General features: G+C 40.5%; 1 protein-coding gene across 1 annotated transcript; it reads left to right on the top strand.

The window, feature by feature from the left end:
• The first annotated feature begins 2279 nt into the window (after positions 1–2279).
• On the top strand, positions 2280–18522 carry Pax9 (paired box 9). Its single transcript, XM_015489075.2, has 4 exons — positions 2280–2675; positions 3411–4037; positions 6900–7042; positions 16013–18522. The coding sequence occupies exons 1-4, from the start codon at positions 2672–2674 to the stop codon at positions 16265–16267; spliced, it is 1029 nt and encodes a 342-aa protein (XP_015344561.1). The 5' UTR covers positions 2280–2671; the 3' UTR covers positions 16268–18522.
• Positions 18523–19063: the final 541 nt, after the last annotated feature.

The raw sequence follows: 19063 nt of genomic DNA, 5'->3' as shown, positions 1-19063 counted from the left end.
CTCAGCTATTTCGCCCCTACACTCAGTGTGCGACCCCTGACCCCCGTTCGGAGGATTCAGCACCAGCCCTTCCAGCTAAGATCCAGCTGCCAGTGTTTGCTTCTGTGTTTCTGCTCCTCAGTATGTAGGCTTCCGCTTCCCTGGGATGCTTAGTGGCCCACAGCGTCAAAGAATGACTCTTTGCGCGCTTTGAGCTGATAGCGCTTAGCACCCTCCACCGCCCGCGAGAGGTGGGCCTGCTGAGCTCCGCACCGCGGGAACCTATGTGCTCAGTGACAAGCTGTCTAAGCGTGCCTAAGGGAGTTCGCGGTAACTAAGGCTACATGTGCTCAGCTACAGCCAACTCCAGCAGGTGGATGGCAGCGGACCTGAGCGTGAGCCAGTGAGATGCGTGACTGCTGAAGGAGATGACCGAGAGAAAGAGGATGTTGTATGTTAAGTCCACCTAGCCCAAGCGCTGAACCATATGGATCTCTGGATCACTCCTGGCTGGTGGTGTTAGACCCTCAGCGGGGCATCGGGTCTTGCCAACCTGTAGGCTGAAGAACCCTGTAACGGCATAGCGGCCCCAAAGAGTGAGGAAACGCTCACTGGGTGCCCTGAAGTGGGGCAATGAATCTGTTTAGAGGTCGCCACTCACTGCCAGTGTCTGGGGGGGGGGGGGGAGAGCATTCCTGATCAAGTCGTAGAGCCTAAGGCAAAATCGTAAACTCAGCTCTGAAGTCGAAAAGTCTCAATTAATTTACACGTTATCCCTAAGAAGGAGCTACTTTAAAAAATCTTGGATTCCCAAGAGCCCTCCTTGTTGTAAAGCGCCAGGAGGTGCCACATAACAGGTATTGGGTATCAGACCAGGGTAAAATCTCTCAAGTCAAACGTGGAGAAGACTTTAAACATTTGAAACCAACCAAAAAAAGGGAATAAATTCAAGTATTTCTAGATTTAAGACGTTTCACAAGATCCCGATTGTGAAAAATCAAACGTGTTTAAATTCGTCTTTATCTTTCAAATCCTTCAGACTCTAAGTAAATTCGGATTTAGAATGTGTCCCCACCATAGAAGCGCGAGGATCTGGAGATCAATGTTCATTCTGAGAAGCACAGCTGATCATTACTTTTTTCCTGGGTTCTTGTCATTTGTTGGCTAGCCATCTGGGCCCAGTCAGCTTCCCTCTGTGTAGCCACACACATACCTCGGGACTGTGGGAGGATCAGCTTAAATACTGTGTACACAAGAAGGAGCGTCGTGACCATCAAGTAGCACTATCATTGTTCTCTATCCGAAGTAGTAGGAACTCACAGATTCATTTAAAATGTTCACCTTGTTTATTATTTTGTTCACATTCTTCACAGACTTTACTTCAAATATTAATAAGCTTGACCTCCAAAAAGCATAGTGTACACTTTAGACAGAGTGAACGAAAGTGAAAATTCAAATATAGGCAGAATCCCAGGGCCTCTGGTAGCTAAATAGAAGTCACCAGAATTACATACATATGTAGTCTCCGTTGCCTGCCTTCTTGGGACTAAGACTGACACATTTAAATAAGACCCTTTTGCTATGGCTCACTGGTTTGGAGGGCCCTGGCAAATTCTTACACCAAGAACTCACTGCCCTGCACCATAGCTGAATACTGCGGGGGGTGGCCTCTACCCCGACCGCTGGCCTTTATCGGGAGCTCCTTATGCACTGGTGATCGGTCGACGTGGGAGTGTGAGCCAGCTTTAGCTACGTGTAGTTAAGTTCTCCGCACACAGCAAGGTTGTGTGCGTGTGACTGTTTTACGCACAGGCGAGATCTCTGCTTGGAGCCCAAGTTGACACTGCGCTCCTGGATGAGTTCAGTGTGCTAAGTCAGCCGCAAGAGGGGCCTCCTTGGCCTTAACACCTCTGGCTCGGCCTCACAGCTACCCACTGGTCTCTCTGACCCACCTACCTTCTCACACCTACGTTCTTGCCACCTGGAGTAGTCTGGAATGAGGTAGAATCGGTGGGTAACAGAACTTCCCTCCTGCTAGCCCCCAAAGTCCTGCATGGTCGGTTATTCTAAGACTCCCCCATCCTTGTAAACAGTACCGCGCTTCCCACCTAGAGTCTTAACTTCCATTCTGAGATGTTCCACGTTCCCACCTAGGGGTCTCCAAGGTCTCCATCCCCTCCTAGTCATTCATATTCAGACCAAGCGCTTTCATTTGCTTATTCAGCATTTTTAGCAGCCTGATTTGCTGTCTGCTGTGCCGCCCCCCGGGAAGATGTCAAATACCCATTTTCATTCTATTTAGTCACCCAGGTGCGGAGCCAGCCTGAAAAAGACAGCGGAAGGAGTTTCCCGGACCGCGCTGTCACTCACCGAACGACACCAATCATCACGCAGCTTGCCCTCGGACCCTCCTCTTTGGGGGTGTGCCCTTAGTGAGTGATAGACAGAGCTGCCCGGCCCTACTCAGCCCAGCCCACGTTACTGCTTAGATTGAAATGCAGAACTCAAGCCTCTTTCATCAGGGCACAGACTTCCTTTTACTCCTTCCTTTTGCACTCTCGCCTCCTCCTCCCGGGGAGAAGCTGAGGTACCAGCAACCCGGAGCAGCAACAGGCCGGGCCACTGAGGCCGTGAGAAAAGTTTTTTTCTGGGAGTGTGGAACTGGGGCCCGGTTGGTGTACTGTTCGGAGCAATGGGTGAGTGGCGGCGGGGGACGCTGTCAGAACCGAGAAGGGAGGGAGGGAGGGAGCGAGCGGGCGAGGGAGGGAGGGAGGGAGTGAGAGGGCGCGCGCCACTGAGCGCTCACACTCTCCTTATTGACTTTGCTCGTGTTCCTACAAGTTGTAGGAACACGCTAAGGGTCAGCGACGCACAGCAGTTCAATCCGAACGCTGGCTACTGGGTTTCTGTTGGTGCCATTTTCTGATTTTAAGAGAAAGGAGCTGTGGCATTGGCGAGCTCTACAGCTCCAGTGGAAACCCAAGTTTTGTTTTACACACGCACACACACGCAAACAAAAACTTTCCAGCTTCCCCTAGACTTTGCGCGGGTCTCCGGGAGCGGCGCTGGTGACGAGTTGGTGGTGGGGAGGAGCGGCCCATGGACTTTTGGCTAGGAGGGGCGCGTTCGGGCGTCAAGACGGATTTCCCCGTCTGCTTCGGAGACTTCAACACTGGAGCGGCCCTGAGTCTCGCCACATTACTTGCCTGTAGCAGCCGCCCCCACGCAGGGATGAGAAAGGGATCCCAACCGACCCGAGATTGTTTGGGGCCGTTCGGCAATGTTCGGGGACCTATGGTTTGGGGACAGTACAAGTGGTTAGTCAGGGGTGGGTGCGTTAGTTCTGTCCCCGGACACTCACAGTCCAAGTGGCAGGCGGCTGTCCCAAGCGGCGGGTGCGCGTCCCCGCGCGCTGTGTGTTCCTTTTGCAGAGCCAGCTTTTGGGGAGGTGAACCAGCTGGGAGGAGTGTTCGTGAACGGAAGGCCGCTGCCCAACGCCATCAGGCTTCGCATTGTGGAACTGGCCCAACTGGGCATCCGACCGTGTGACATCAGCCGCCAGCTACGGGTCTCTCACGGCTGCGTCAGCAAGATCCTGGCGCGCTACAATGAGACAGGCTCGATCTTGCCAGGAGCCATCGGGGGCAGCAAGCCCCGGGTCACCACTCCCACCGTAGTGAAACACATCCGGACCTACAAGCAGAGGGACCCCGGCATCTTCGCCTGGGAGATCCGGGACCGCCTGCTGGCGGACGGCGTGTGCGACAAGTACAACGTGCCCTCGGTGAGTTCCATCAGTCGCATTCTGCGCAACAAGATCGGCAACTTGGCCCAACAGGGTCATTACGACTCATACAAGCAGCACCAGCCCGCGCCGCAGCCTGCGCTTCCCTACAACCACATCTACTCATACCCCAGTCCCATCACGGCGGCTGCCGCCAAGGTGCCCACGCCACCCGGGGTGCCCGCCATCCCCGGCTCGGTGGCCATGCCGCGCACCTGGCCCTCTTCGCACTCTGTCACCGACATCCTGGGCATCCGCTCCATCACCGACCAAGGTAAGGGCTCAGAGACCTAGCGTGAGGACGTGCAGAGCCTGTCTTCGCACCCCCGCGGGGATCCCAGTGTCTGCGGCCTCGGGCTCGGTGCCTATCCCACCACCTGAGGCTTTTTTTTTTTTTTTTCCTTTGGAAACGTAAGGAGACTTCCCAGGGGGTGTCCTGATCTCATTAACTTGAAACTCATGCCCCTTGTTTCCTTGCCACACACAGTCTCCAGCCTCATCTCAAACTACCAGACCCATAACATCCCCCCGTCCCCAACACATGGTTCGCATTTTCCACCCTCCCCCGCCCCTCGCACTGCGGCAGCCTCAGCGGGCTGGCTGGCTTGGTGAGCGCTGCCCGGGCCCACTTGGGGCGCAGCCCTGGAGGCCCGAGCCGACTTAAGGTTGCCGGCGGCAGATGCCGCTACAGGCAACTTGTTTGGGGGATTAGATGTGACTGCTAGCAGTCTCATACGTTGTGGAAATTGTAATATTCTTCTCGGATTCAGGCAATCAGGCCAAATTCGCTCAGGCAGGAAGTTCAAATGTCACCTAATTGGTTTCATTCTTATGCTTCACTTCATTTTCCTCGGAAACGGAGGTCCCGGTTACTACTAGTAACTTTGTAACTTGCATTTAGCTGATTCCGGGTTCCCCTTTCTCCTCCCCCCACCTCACTTTTACCTTAACAGAGACATCAGTACCACTGCATATGACGCAGACAAAATTATATGCCATCTTTTCTACTGTTGTCCCCGAGCCTGCCCCTTTCTTTTAGGGTCCCCTAGTCCCCGGGAAACAAGTGGACGTGTATCTAGTTCTTGCAAGGCTTCAGCGATGCCACCCCACTGTTCCTTTCCTTTCTCACCCCTGACCTTGCCGAGTCCTGAGGTCTTTCGCGTGGTCAGAACGATTCCCGGAGCCCTCCTGCTCAGTCTGGCTTCCGCAGGAGACCTGTGTTTGTTTTCTTTTACTGCGCTGTTAAAAAATAAATAAAAAGGCGTTAACTTCTTTCTTGGTAGGGAGAAAAGAAAGTAAAAATGCGGTAGACACAGAATTTAAATAATGCAGAGATAGCCTACCTTCTTAATTTCTCAGCATAAAGTTTAAAAAGTGCAGAGGGGGGAAAAAAACTAAATAGGAAAGGGGGAAATAGTTCCTTTAATTATTTCCTGCCTTTTGCAGTTGCCACCACATTGGCACAATTACCTTTTTAAGCAATTAAAGCAGGGCCCTGATTTCTCATCTTCTTGTTTTTTGACCATGAATTTACAGGAATCCAGTTTTGTCTTATTTGGAGCTAGTTGGGGCTTTAGTTGGAGAGAGTTTGCCCTTGATTTATAGGATAAACTGACCTCACTGACATTTAAAGGAAGCCCCTGTTCATGGGAAAGTGTGAGATCAGCAGAAATGGAAGCTCACAGGGGGATCTCAATTTCTTAAGATAACTTCAGGCTTGTGCCCACCGAGTGCCTTTTGTCTGGAGAGGCAAAGAACTCAGGCAGTTCTGGACCCAAACAGTCTCTTGGTGCAAAAAATAGGAGCACAATCTATTTCTTTGGAAGGGGGAGACATAGTGAAAAAAGGCTGATGGAGTTGAAAAGAAAATTTTTCTTCTCTAGGGATCCTACAATCAGACCAAATGTCAATTAGGAAAGTATAGGATCACGGAGAGGCACAACTTTTCATTGTTGTTGATTGTGGATGTCAGCTTTGAACAACATGGTTTCAGACAAATCTGTAAACACAGAATGATAATTTCTTTAAAATGATCACCCCTTTAAAACACTGTTTTGGATGGAAGTGTTTAAAATTAAGCTATGGTGGCTTTGTCAAAGCTCACCCTTCAATCCCTAGCTCCAAAATAGGAAACAAAAAGACATCACTTGTGGTCTAAGTATCTCCTTTAAAATTTTATTTGGTCACTTAAAGATGCCAGTAATTCAATATGCACAACCATCGATATTGTGGTAATCACCTTACACTATATAATTTTCTTTGCATCTCCCTCAAGAAATAAAAGGATAACTGGTGGCTTTCCCCCTTTTCTTAATACTTGATTCTACTTTCATTTTTATTTCATTTTCTCTTATACTTAAAAAAAACCCCTCTGTATTTCTGCCACTGTCACTGGTGCTATTTACAGTGTCAGCGACAGAATTTATTTTTGAGTCATACACATATAACCTCATATATTTAATGTGTACAGAGAGCACAGAAGAATAGTCCCTTGCTCAAACAAGTTGGAAATCTTGCATTTTGCATGTGTATTGTGTGCATCATTTATGTATTTGTTTGCAAAGGACTTTGCAGGTCTTTAGCCCTATTTGTTGACATAAGTACCAGATCCCCACAATGCAGTGAGCACTTTTCTAGATGTCTCTGAGCACCAAGCCGGGTACCTCAGGTCAGGGCACTTCTCTCTCCATTTTCAAACTGCCAGAATCTCAGATCTTTACCACCTCCCTCCAGTTCGCCCCAGGTTAAAGAAAAAGGTATTCAACCTCACAGGTTCTTTCTGTGAGGTTCATTCGGGAAAATTCTCAAGTTTCTTCCACGGAAAGGAGGAGGGAAATCCAAGGCTGCTTGAAAACAAAAGGCAAAACTTCCCCAAATCCCAAACTATCTTCATGCAGGCAGGGGTGGAACGACTCAGAGAGGCCTACTCTTAGGCGAGTACAACTTTACTAGGTCCTGGGCTGTGAGTGGTGGAGGCCGCAGATGGCCACAGGGACCCTCTGGGCCACTCTCTTCCCGCCCCCGCCCCGAGATTGTAGTCCGGGAGCACTCTGGTTGCTAGGCTAGGTTCCGGCCGCGTCTCCAGAGGGGGGCAAGCGGGCAAGCCATCAGCTTGACATCTTCTCCTCCTTCCCAGGAGTGAGCGACAGCTCCCCCTACCACAGCCCCAAGGTGGAGGAGTGGAGCAGCCTGGGCCGCAACAACTTCCCTGCTGCCGCTCCGCACGCGGTCAACGGGCTGGAGAAGGGAGCCTTGGAGCAGGAAGTCAAGTATGGCCAGGTGAGGAGGCGAGGGCCTGGCCAGGTGGGTCGCGCGGCGGAGGGGTTTGGGAGGTGGAGGACTCGGGTCCCTTTCTGGGCCCTAACCGAGAGAAACCCAGGCTGAGGACCTGCTGCTGCCACTAGCCGGATTCCCAGTTGATGGAGGCAGGACCGAGGCTCGAGCCTCCGAGGGCCGAGTGGAGGCCACGACCCCCTCACCCCCGCCCGCCAGAGGCCAGGAGCGCGCGCCAGGGCGTGTGCCTCCCTCAGGCGCGGCCCTGGGAAGCGCTTTCAGGCCTGTTTGGACCCGGGAGCGCGGGCAGGCCGCGCCTGAAGCCCTTCCGTTATTCGCAAAGGGGCTAGAATTAACCAAAAAAGGAATTTCCTAAAGGCCGGGGCCTCGCAGCCTGGGGTTCTCAGAACAGCGCCCGAGATGGATCGCGGCCTCGGAGCCAGGGGCGCAAGAGGATGGTCGCTCGGCCCTGCGGGACGCCTGTCGCGGGACCTCGAGCTCCGACCGCTCCCCTAAGGTGGTTCCGAGAGAGACCAGAGGGGCAACCAGAGAAACCTAACAAAGTTACCATTTCCCGATTAAAGGTCGCATCGTCCTCTCCCAAGGGAGGTTAGTGAGAAAACCTCAAATTATACGGACTGGCTTTGGACCATTTAATTTTTCTTTCCCTCCGTCCCACCCCCAACTCTCCAAAATAAAATTTAAAACACTTGTGTCCCCCTCCCCCTGGGGTGTGGGGGGAAGCTAAGGAATCACCACAACGAAAACCCAAGAGACTGAGTCTAAATTCATCACTAAGATAGTCAAGAGTTCGAAACTCTCAAAAACCGGACTTGAAGGCAGACTAAGATTTCCTTGAGCAGACAGACCTCTGTAGGTTTGCAAATTTCTTAATCCCCAACTCCAATTTCAAAGCCTCAGAATACTTAGTTTTTGTTTGATTATTTTGAAGGCTTCCAAAGTTTAATGCTTTCTTATAGGATAAAAATCAGCTTTTAAACTCCAGTGGAATTTATTAATAATAAGAATTTATTATTCTTATTCATGGGGGACAGCCTGGTGTGTGTGATCCTTGTCACTATTTTCTCTAACAAAGCCCAGTTCCACTTCCTCTTCCCTCCCTGATTTCGTTCAATCAGAGTCAGAATGCATATCAGCTATCCCATGATAAACACCACACAGAAAATAGCCAGAGGAGAATCCTCTTCCTTATCTCTTTCTGTGCAAAGAATGCCAATGGGATATTATAAGGAAGTTTATCGTTTTCTTTTACAAAAGGGCCCCATTTATTTCACCACTCATCAAATATGTACAATGGTTAGAAGCTCTGATCTAGCACCACCACTTCTTAAGCAAGTTATTTAAATTTTTAGAGCCCTCATTTCTTTATCTTTAAAAGGAAGAAATAATAGTCCCAACCTCAAAAGATATGAGAATTCAATGAGATGATGCAACCATATGGCACATAGTAAGCACTCAGTAAATATTACCTACGTTCTAAATGCTACAGATTGACTTTTAAAAATCAGCCATATTTAAAATAATACACGTTGTTTAGAAAGCCCATAGCAAAAAAAAAAAAAAAAAAAATGTCAAGGCATTTTGTTACAAACACTAAAAAGGGTGTATACAAAACACTGAACATAATAGCAAGCATTTAAATAGGTATTTAGTACTTTTTATTAGCTCATCATTTCTTGGAATAACATATTGTGAAGTATAGTTTTAAAAGTTTCTAATTCTCCTGTGTAGTTGATGAACCCAGTTTATGTATAAACCAGCCTTAAATCCAAAACATTTATAGTTATTTTCATTTTTACTCTTTTGACTTACATATGTTGTAAATCATTTTATTCTTTTGACTTACATTGAAGAAATGGTTAATTTATGATACATTTCAAAACCAATCTGTCAATTAATTTAAAATGAAAAAATTAAATATGATTTCAAATAATCCACTCTATGTATTCTGAACACTAAAATAGATTACCTTTTATACACTGAATTTGAAATCATATTTATTATTGATTAGTTAGTTTTACAAAAGCAAGTGATTTCAATCAGTGGCCACATATTGCTCTAAATATTTGAGAACACATTTTATTTTTTTTACAGAATAAAAATGATTTTAATATTTAAAAGTTCTGAATTGTAACATGCTTGTCTTCTGCTTTGTCATGTAGGTAGGTAATTAAAATGATGCAGAATTTCAGAATATGAAAAGTTTCTAAGCGTAATGTAAGTCAGTTGCTAGTCTATTATGATTATTAAAATAGTGCTTAATACTGACAATAGGCTACATAGGCATATAAGCTTAGGTTGTATCAGTTTTTTATCCGTTTTGGACTTTACCTTCATTGAGGGTAAAGTGATATATTAACATTCACTTATAAAAATGCAAAGGTGAAGTGTATAGCATATGTGTGTGTGTGCATTTCTCTTACTTGTAATCTTTCAAAATGTTATTATATTCCAACCAAAATGTGAACTCAGGTAACATTTCCCCCTCTGTATGAATAACTATCAAAACTTGAAAGTTTTTGACAAAAGCTGAAAATTTTTGCCTAAAATAATTTCAGAGCATTTATGGTTGTTATTAAATAATGCAAAATTATATTATACCAGTTTCATTTTAGTGTATAAAGGAGGAAATTGAGAATTCAGAATCAGGGCTTAGAGCACATTTTCTCAGAAGTCCCCTATAAAATTACCAAATGGCTGAACTTGCAACTAATTATGGATCCTATTGATTACTGTAATCTACAGTTTTTATTTTTAAATTACACGGGAAGATAGAAAGAGGACTGTGCAGCTATATACATATCTTTTGTTTTAAAAATTAGTTTAGAATATTAAAATTTTCTCTTACACGTTAACACTACACCCTAATTGACATATTATTATTCAGAAGACTTTATTGAGTATCTCTGAAGATAGAATATTTACTTCTTTTAGCTTTTCCACCTACATTTAATATTGAGCTGGACATTTTAATCTCAGCTAATTCTGAATGGCAACAATGTTCCCTGGTCCTAATGACTGATTCTGTTCTGTTAAAAGCATAAAACTGCTATTGAATATAATCAAATGGCAAAAGAACATTAAATAGACAAACAAGAGGTTGGACTATATCTGCCCTTTTTACATGGAACTTGGCAAATTAATGCCTTGTTTTATTCAAACAGTTTATAAGTAACTATATTGTTCTTTTCTACAAATGAATATTCTTTCTCAGAAAAAAAATATTGCTTATCTGGTCCTTTAAAGTAATCTGAATGGTAGATTTACAAGTTTTCAGTTTCTTCATTTTGGGGTTGCATATGTTAACTCAGTAACTTTAATATAACACCAATTACAAATTCAGATATCAGAAATAGAGAATAGTCTATAAATACTTGAATTTCTAAAAGTTCAGAATTAAATATGTTGTGAAAACAGTTAAATTTAAAGACATGATCTGAAATTTTCGCAAAGCATTCACTTGTACATTGTCTTTGAATTGAAGATAGTATTCAGAATCCTGAATGTAATTTTCTAGTGCATTATTTTAAAAACTAGCTGTCCTTGGGAACATATAGTTCTCATGAAGGAAGAAGTTAAATTATACTGAATTTTCTTCACTTCAAATAAAGTTAACTTTTGTTAAATAATTTATAATTTTATACAGAATGAAATCTTAGACAAATACCAATAAAGAGTGTTTGAAATTGATAATATTAGCTATTATGAAAAATATTATTTGACCTGGCTAACTTTTAACTAGTATTAGTTTTAATCAAAATTAATTTTATACCAGTAAAATGTGTCATATAAAATATCAGGAAAGGATAATTAAGAAATTTTAAGCTTATTCAAAATAACTCAAAGAAAGGGTTCTTAATGTTCTTACCCAGGAAATGATAATAAATGCTTGAGGCAGTGGATGTTCTAAAAACCATGATTTGATTATTACACAATGTATGCATGTATCCAAATACCACACTGCACCCCATCAATTGTACAATTATTATGTGTCAACAAAACACAAAATGAAACTTTTAAGAATAAGCTGTTGAAGGCTACACCAATTTTAATAATATTTTAGAAAAATTAGAATTAAAAATTGGAAACTTTTTAAGTACTGTGCAGCAGCTTCCCACTACCTGGAAACATTTAGCTCTGCAGTGTGATAACTAAACATAATTAAGATCCTTGTGGGTGAATGTTAAAACCATCTTTGTAACCATCTTTTCATTTTATCAGGTTTGTTTTAGTAGGTCATTACATAATGAATTAACAAGGGAAGAACAATAGTCAGGAAAATGATTTCACCAAAAAAGCATCTTGCTTATTTGCAGATATGAAACTTTTTCTTGATTATGATATCAATATTGAAATTCTAGGTGAAGTACAACTTCATTGTGGCTAAATATACTTTAACATAAAGCCAAGGTAAATATATTTTATGAGAAGGAGACGACCAGGTAGTGCTGATAAGCGGATGATAGATTGGGGTAGAGATTCTGACACTGTAATTTGTGTTTTCTTCAAGAGAGAATATGTTGAGCAGACAATTCCCCAAAGTTGAAAAATAAACTATAAGCTCTAATTGCCAGTTATCATAACAATCCCCCCTCCCTATGATCACAAGTATTTGGATACTACTGCAATTCCATTTTCTTGGAAGGAAAAGAGGAAAAAATGGAATAATCATAAATCCAATAATGAAATGTGTAGTTTAGAAATTTTGTTTACTTTTTTAACAACTTTATTCATTTTGTTTAAAGTATAATGTTAGCTCTGTGATAAAGGGTACCTAGCTTTTTGTTTTGTCCTTAAACTACCACATCTTTTGCTTTCACAAACCTATAGTAACTTGAGTTTAGAAAATGTCTAAGATGTGTTCTATTTTATGGGGATACAAGGTAATTAAGGCAAGTCCCTGTCTTTGAACAGGTTCTAATCTAGCCCTCTGCTGACATAGCTTTTCAACATGTTCATTAAAACTACTTTTTAAAAACTGAAAAATCTACTTCTCTCATATTTTAGAACAGGTGAAATGAAAGTTCATGCTTTCATTCTTCTCTGATAACCATAACCAGAACTACATTTCATTTTAAATATTGTTTTAGACTGTTTCCTGTAATGTCCGTGTGATGAAAGTTGTCTTTTCCTAAAAATACTCCACAAAGAAATAACTTATTTTTTTTTCAGGGTATGCATTTTGGTCTGTTTTTCTTTGTATTAGTAAATCTTATTTTCAAAATTAGGCAGAAGATAATATGCTATAGGGAAGGCCCTTGCATAGTCCTTCAGAGTAAGGAATTCTCAAGGCTCCCATAGAAGATCTACACGAAAAATAAATTGATGGGTTGAAGTCTTATTTATTAAATATTTAGGCAAAGTCATTTTCAAAAATGAGATTTCCATTACATGCCCATTGCTGAAGTTTCATTTGGAAAATTTGTTTACTCTTCCCTGGGGATTCCATATGTTGGTTGATTTATAAATCATATTTACAATCCAATTAAATAGAGTAATTTAGCATGTTTGCTCCCACTATATTTATGGTGTACATTTGGTAGCGTACTCAGCTAGCTAGCTTTTCAGATTAATTACATGCCCTTCAATGAAAACATTAAACAGATTTGGGGAGTTTAAGTCGTGTACTCTTTTACTCGAAAGAATAAACAAACATCAATGCTACCTGTAGTTGTTTCCTTTGCAGTGGAAAATTTTACTCTTTAAGTGATTGCTTCATAAATAACAATTACTTTACCCAGTAGAGATTTATATCTTTTACTAATGTCATGTTTCAAAATTAATAGTGAGAAAATTGATGTGTTTATTGAGTCATTAGAATGAATGAATAGTGTAGGTGGCAGGAGGCAGGAACATTTTGAAGCCAGTTGTTCTCTCTTGCTTACTCATTTTTTTCTAAATTTCTAAATCTGAACTTCAAAAGTAAAATGAAAAGTTAAGACTCCCCCTAATCTAGGTCATTATTTAACCCAAGGAAAAGCTAAGGTTATTATTTTTATACTGCTGCTTTTATACTAAGGTTGGTTTTTTTAAAGCAAACACTAAGCAAGAAGAAATCACCCCTTTTTGAGCTTTTCTTTCTACCCTTTCTGTAATACAGAGGGGATTCTATCAATAAAGTGACACTAAATAAAGATTGTAGATTTTAGAGAACTTTGAAGTGTTTAATACTAGTAGAATAATAACATAAAGGAAGTTTGGTATGCTAAGTATGAGAAATTGGACATAAAGGTATAAAATGGTAGTATTTTTTTATGCTTGATAAATGAATATAGTCATGGAGTAAGTAAGGTACCTGAAGGTAAGGCCTAAGTCTGATATTTTGCTTTCCCTAAATTCCAGGAGCATTATCTAAGATGAAAGTCATATTCAGCATGGTTTATATTCCAGGGTCAGTGTCTTGGGATGAAATGCAGGGTCTTTACAAGCCAAGAATGCTTTCTACCACTGAGCTGTATTCCCAGGCCTTAACATTCTTATTTTACTTTTCTAGGTGCACACTGATCAATAGTATTAAATACTAATTATCCCTAGGAGAAGGCCAAGTACTGATGTGAACATCTTTCCATAATTCTATTGGAATGATCCCATTCTAAACGTAAATTTCTTTCAGATTATTGGGGAAACTCTGAAGAAAAGTGATTAAAACTGTAATCTCTATGAAATGCTGGATTGATAACTATCTTGACGTTCATTTTCTGAGAACCTTAATGTGAGATAAAATTAGCCATTTGAGACATAATTAGTCATTCTCAAAATGGAGAAAAAAGGATTTTTTTAAAAAGCAAAAAAAAAAAAAAAGAAAGAATTTAACAATGAGAATTGAGTTCTAGAAGAGGAAAGAATCTTTTACTAAATGTTATCTCAAAAGACAGTCTAGTTTGATATTAATTGGATCTGTCTTCTAATTTTCCAGAAAAAAAAAAAAACAGCATGATGCACTACAGAAGACCCTGCATCAGACAGGGGTGATAAATTCTTTTAATTCATGGCCATGGACTGGCCACTTGGCTTGGAGTAAATGGATAAATCCTTCCATCTACATCCGTTTTTTTTTTTTTCTGATGGTGATACGCAATGGTTTCTTTGCTAATGATGCTGTGTTTTGTTTAAAAAAATGCAGCATCTTTCTTGGGATCCCTTGAAATATATTTTAATTTCAATTGAACATTATATCATATTCATAATATATTATCTTGTAATTGTGATAAACCCAACAGTTTACAATTCATTAATCCTCATAATTCTGTAATATATGTTGAATATTTCTTGGTGCCTAAGACACAGTAGACACTCAAGAAACTTTAATTTCCTTTCTTTTCCCCCATTTTTCAAAGAGTAAACATTGACACGTAGAAGAACACCAAGGTGTATGTTCTTCCAAACCCAAGATACAAGGTTAATATATTTTTTTCTTATTTTGTCAGAAATTCATGAGAAATGCTCAACTACACCCACGTATATATTCTACTACTACTACTACTACTACTACTACTACTACTCACACACACACACACACACACACACACTTTCATTTCAAACATACTTTTTGAGACCCTACCATTGCATTCTCACACGTGTAAAAATGAAAATAATAGCCAAGTAAATTAAATATAAAACAATTTCCAGGGCGAGTGATGAAGCTGAATGGAAGAGCTCATGCTTAGCAGTACAAGGCTCTAGGTTCAATCCCCAGTGCTGAAAAAAAGGAAAATATAAAAAACAACAATTTCTGTTTTGTAATTGAATTGGATAAAATAACTAAGACATGTCTGATTTATTTAAGAATTAAATTGAGTTTTCTAATTGAATTCTCATATTTACTTATATTTTCACTAGGAAATATGTTAATGTGTTAGCCCATTCATGTCATGACCAGGAAATAGGCTTCATTATTTATCTCTAAATAGTGTAGAAATAGAGGAGAAAAAAAAATAAGCTACTTGAAGAAGAGTGCCGAGTGTTCATGCCAGAAGTAGGATTAGAAATCAGGGTGTTTTTGGTGTTGTTAATAGTAACGATACCAACAATAATTTATTGGGTGCCAAAAGAGCACTGGTTTCTAGGCAGGCTTGCCTGCCAGGGCTGTTGCGTTTTGTTTGCAAACAAAGATTTTTTTTTTTTCAAACAAAGATCTAAGTTAATTTCAAGAGATTTGTTCATATGGGTTTTAAATACTCACACTATTGAGCACAAAACATTTTCAAGCAAAATTTCCAATTTTAAAGCCATGCATATGCAGTTAATTTGTATTTGGCTAGACAATTTCCTTTCTGATAAAATTTTGGAAAAAAATCCCAGTGTTCATTAAACAAACAAACAAACAAAACACTTGCAAGACAAAACATGATTTTACGTGTCTTTTGTCCAACCAGCATTTTCAACTTGATGTCTTAAAATATGGGCCATGTTTTTATTTATTTTCTTCCAAAATTTTATCAGAAAGGAAATAAAGTCTTGCTAATTTTGTATTTCTAATGTGACAGCCCATACTCTGTGCCCTTATTTTACTGGAAATGAAAGCTATATACCAACCAGGGCAGTCACAAATGCCTCAACAAAAGAGCCAAACAAAACCAAGGCATTGGGATAGTTGACAAAGGCAGTGTGGACAGCTGAACAGATTTCTGAGAGTATTTAATCACCATTAATTCTTTCTTTGCCCTGCTTCTCCTTCCTACATTTCCAAGTTGCAAAAGCAAATAGTGTGAACTTTCTGGTTGTAGCTTCCTTAACACTTTTGTGGAAAGAATAATATCTTGCTTTTCAGCCTCATTTGTTTAAGTAGCAAAACTTTGAGTGCCTTTAGAATGTAATTCAGATCAGATCTAAAAAAAATGCTTCAGAAAGTATAGTAATAATATTGTTAGCTTGCTCAGAATTTATATTTTGCTTCTTTCTAAGAACCTGTGGATTACAAAAAATGTGATTATTTTTCATCTCTTTTTCTCTTAGGCACCAAACGGTCTCCCAGCTGTGAGCAGTTTTGTGTCAGCATCCAGCATGGCTCCTTACCCCACCCCAGCCCAAGTGTCACCTTACATGACCTACAGCGCTGCTCCTTCTGGTTACGTTGCTGGACATGGGTGGCAACATGCGGGTGGCACCCCACTGTCCCCCCACAACTGTGACATTCCGGCATCGCTGGCCTTCAAGGGAATGCAGGCAGCCAGAGAAGGTAGTCATTCTGTCACCGCTTCTGCACTCTGATGAGAAATTCCGTCTCCAGCAGCTGCTCTCGGGTCTCCCCTTCTCAGCACATCCTCCCCACTTTCCCAGGTTTCACATCTCACCCCTCCTGCCTTCTACCCTTCTTGCCTGGAGAGCTGGCTTTACAGACTCACATCCTTTGTGCTGATGACACTTAAATATTTCTTGCCATAACCTCTTTCTTGCAGAAAACCTGACACGACTTAGGATTTTAAAACAAAAGCAACGTTAACGATTGAATGAGACTTTTGTGTTGCCCACACACTGTTTTAACGTAGTGAAGAAATCTACACCCCTCAAAGGGCTTAAGGAACTTTTAAACTAGTCTTTGGTAAAACCACACATGTATATTTATTCTAAATCAACCTGAACTTTTGAAATGTGCAATTGTTGAGATTTTGCAAAATCAATAAAGAAAAACACATGTAGAAAAAAAAGTTATGCTACACCCTCTAATCAAATAAGGTGACCAAGTAAGCCTTAATTTACCATTAGGAAACCAATCAATAATTGACTTGTTTGAGTGATCCTTTGTTTATTTTTAAGAGATAACCTATTTTGTTGATAAATATGTAGAACACAAGCAATTTCTGAATTTAGCTCCTGGTGTTTTGTCTTGGTTCCAAATACAGTAATGTTTATATTTTCTATTAGTTTGTAAATATGGACTCTGGGTGGTGCATTTGTGTCTTCATGCCATGGGATATCCCCCTCTCCCCAACCCCACCTCCTCTCTATTTTGTTTTTCTTTCTTTTTTGCAAAGGTGACTTTCTGGCAACATCTCTGTCTTTGTTTGGTGGTGGGCTTCTTGGGCTCCTGGACCTCAACTTGCCCCCAAATTTTGTGTGGGCAGTGAAGGCTTCAGCATCATGAAGGACACTTTCTTTCTACAGCAAAGGACTCAAAAAACAGATAAAACAAGCTAGTCTCCCATTTTATATTCTAGTCAAACAACACACATGCCAAGCATATAAAGATAAGGGGGTGGAAAATATCTGAATGAGAAAGGCTCTAAAGGAAGTCACTTAGAAGCAAGTTTAATGTGAAATGTTTTACAAAGACACTTAAAATGAACTTCATGTTAAGAAAACCACTGTGAAACTAAATTGTACTGTTATTGTTGGCTTACCTGTGTGTTCAGCAATCACAGCCCAAAATTATGTTGTAACTTAAAGAAAATGGAAAATTCTGCTCTAATGAATGTAACAATGGCTTGCTGTGAAGTTTACATTGTTGTACAGAACATGTTTCATGTGTACGTAAATTGGTGGTGGTATTAGAAATACAAATGCTATTTAATTTTAATGAATTCCCTTTATTCATTTCTGGAATTACAGGATGCAGATTAACTGATAAATCTTACTAGACCAATTTCTTTTTCACTTTAATGTTAATAATAGAGCTGTGGGATATATGTGTGTGTGAGCATGTGATTATGTGTTGTATTTTGAAACAATTGATTTTTCTTTGGTAAAATTCTACAGTTCTTATACCTTCTGTTTAGGAAATTCTTCCTGCTTGGCAATATAGGCTTTAAAATACATTTTTAGAACATTGGTACAATTCATTTATTGGAAAATTAATATATTGTGGGCTTTTTTTGGTATTAATTCTGTGCAATAACTAAAAGGGCACCTCATTAGATATGGAGGTTAAAGATGCATTCATTGAGTGATTTCAACTTCTTCATATCTGTGCTGTGCACAGCGACATGGCAATCCAGTTCTGCCTCATAGGTTTCATGGCTTCCTTTAATACTTAGATGGCTAGATCAGTTAGTTTTTCAAATCACTAGGTTGTAAACACTAAGCAGATTTCTGACATACAAGTAATGTTCTAGGAACTGCTTTTTTGCAAGCAGCAGATAACTTATAGAGAGCTTTGAACTGCATTTATTTCTAAAGCAACTGAAGTCTAGTGCTACAAACAGAGGATTACAACTTCTGAGAAGAATAAGCAGAAAGAGCAGATGAACTCTCAGGGCCATAGTCTTCCTTTGATCTTGTAAAACTCCAATTGACATCTGGAGTTCCTAGTCTGGTGAGAAAATAGACTATAAACCAAATGGAACAATGATCCTATCCAATATTTTGGTGGAGACTTTAAAACCAGACCATACAAGGACTCACCTGATGTCCAGAAAAACTGACAAAAAAAGTACAGAATTATTTTCTATCAAATGTTTTTAGGTGGCTACTAAGCATCTTTAAAAAAATATCAAATGTTGTATGGAAACAAAACTAAATGTTATTTTCTTTATCTAAATTAATCTCTTGTTATTGTTATTTATGGTTTTCTGGATCCTTTATTTTTAAAAATCTAATATTAGTGATATCATTTCTCTTCCTTCATCTTTTTGTTTTTGTTTTTAGCAACCATAAATTCCAGTGGAATAATTTAAAAAAGACAACAGAAAGTCCAAATACAATTTGCTATTCAAAGTAAATTATTATTTGAAGCCACTTTAAAAACTCTTGAGAAGGAAAATGGAATGGGATATGGGATTAGGACTATTTAATTTTTAAACACTATTCTTATTATTTAATGTTAACATTTCCTCTGTTTCTTAGAGGGTGAAGGGTTGATATTAAATTGGCAAATGCACTCTTTGGAAATCCTTTTCCATTTTGTCCACATGGCAGGGTTAAACATTTAATTTCATGGCCTCTGTGCATATAGTGCTCTCTCACAGTATGCAAGAGTATTACCTGCAAGGATAGAATGCAGTTGTGCAACATAGACACATTCTTGTTTCTCTTGGTTTTCTGTTTTTAATGACCCACTTATTGAATATT

The sequence above is a fragment of the Marmota marmota genome, unplaced genomic scaffold, assembly GCF_001458135.2.
Source record: "Marmota marmota marmota unplaced genomic scaffold, marMar, whole genome shotgun sequence".
Taxonomy (NCBI): domain Eukaryota; kingdom Metazoa; phylum Chordata; class Mammalia; order Rodentia; family Sciuridae; genus Marmota; species Marmota marmota.
Note: the sequence above shows the minus strand (reverse complement) of the source record. Positions and strands in the feature narration are given on the sequence as shown.

What these genes read in the sequence shown, in the direction of transcription:
- Pax9 (XM_015489075.2), top strand. An exon ending in CCGCTCCATCACCGACCAAG is followed by an intron (nt 4,038 to 6,899) that starts GTAAGGGCTCAG and finishes CCTCCTTCCCAG; the next exon opens with GAGTGAGCGACAGCTCCCCC. An exon ending in AGGAAGTCAAGTATGGCCAG is followed by an intron (nt 7,043 to 16,012) that starts GTGAGGAGGCGA and finishes TTTTTCTCTTAG; the next exon opens with GCACCAAACGGTCTCCCAGC.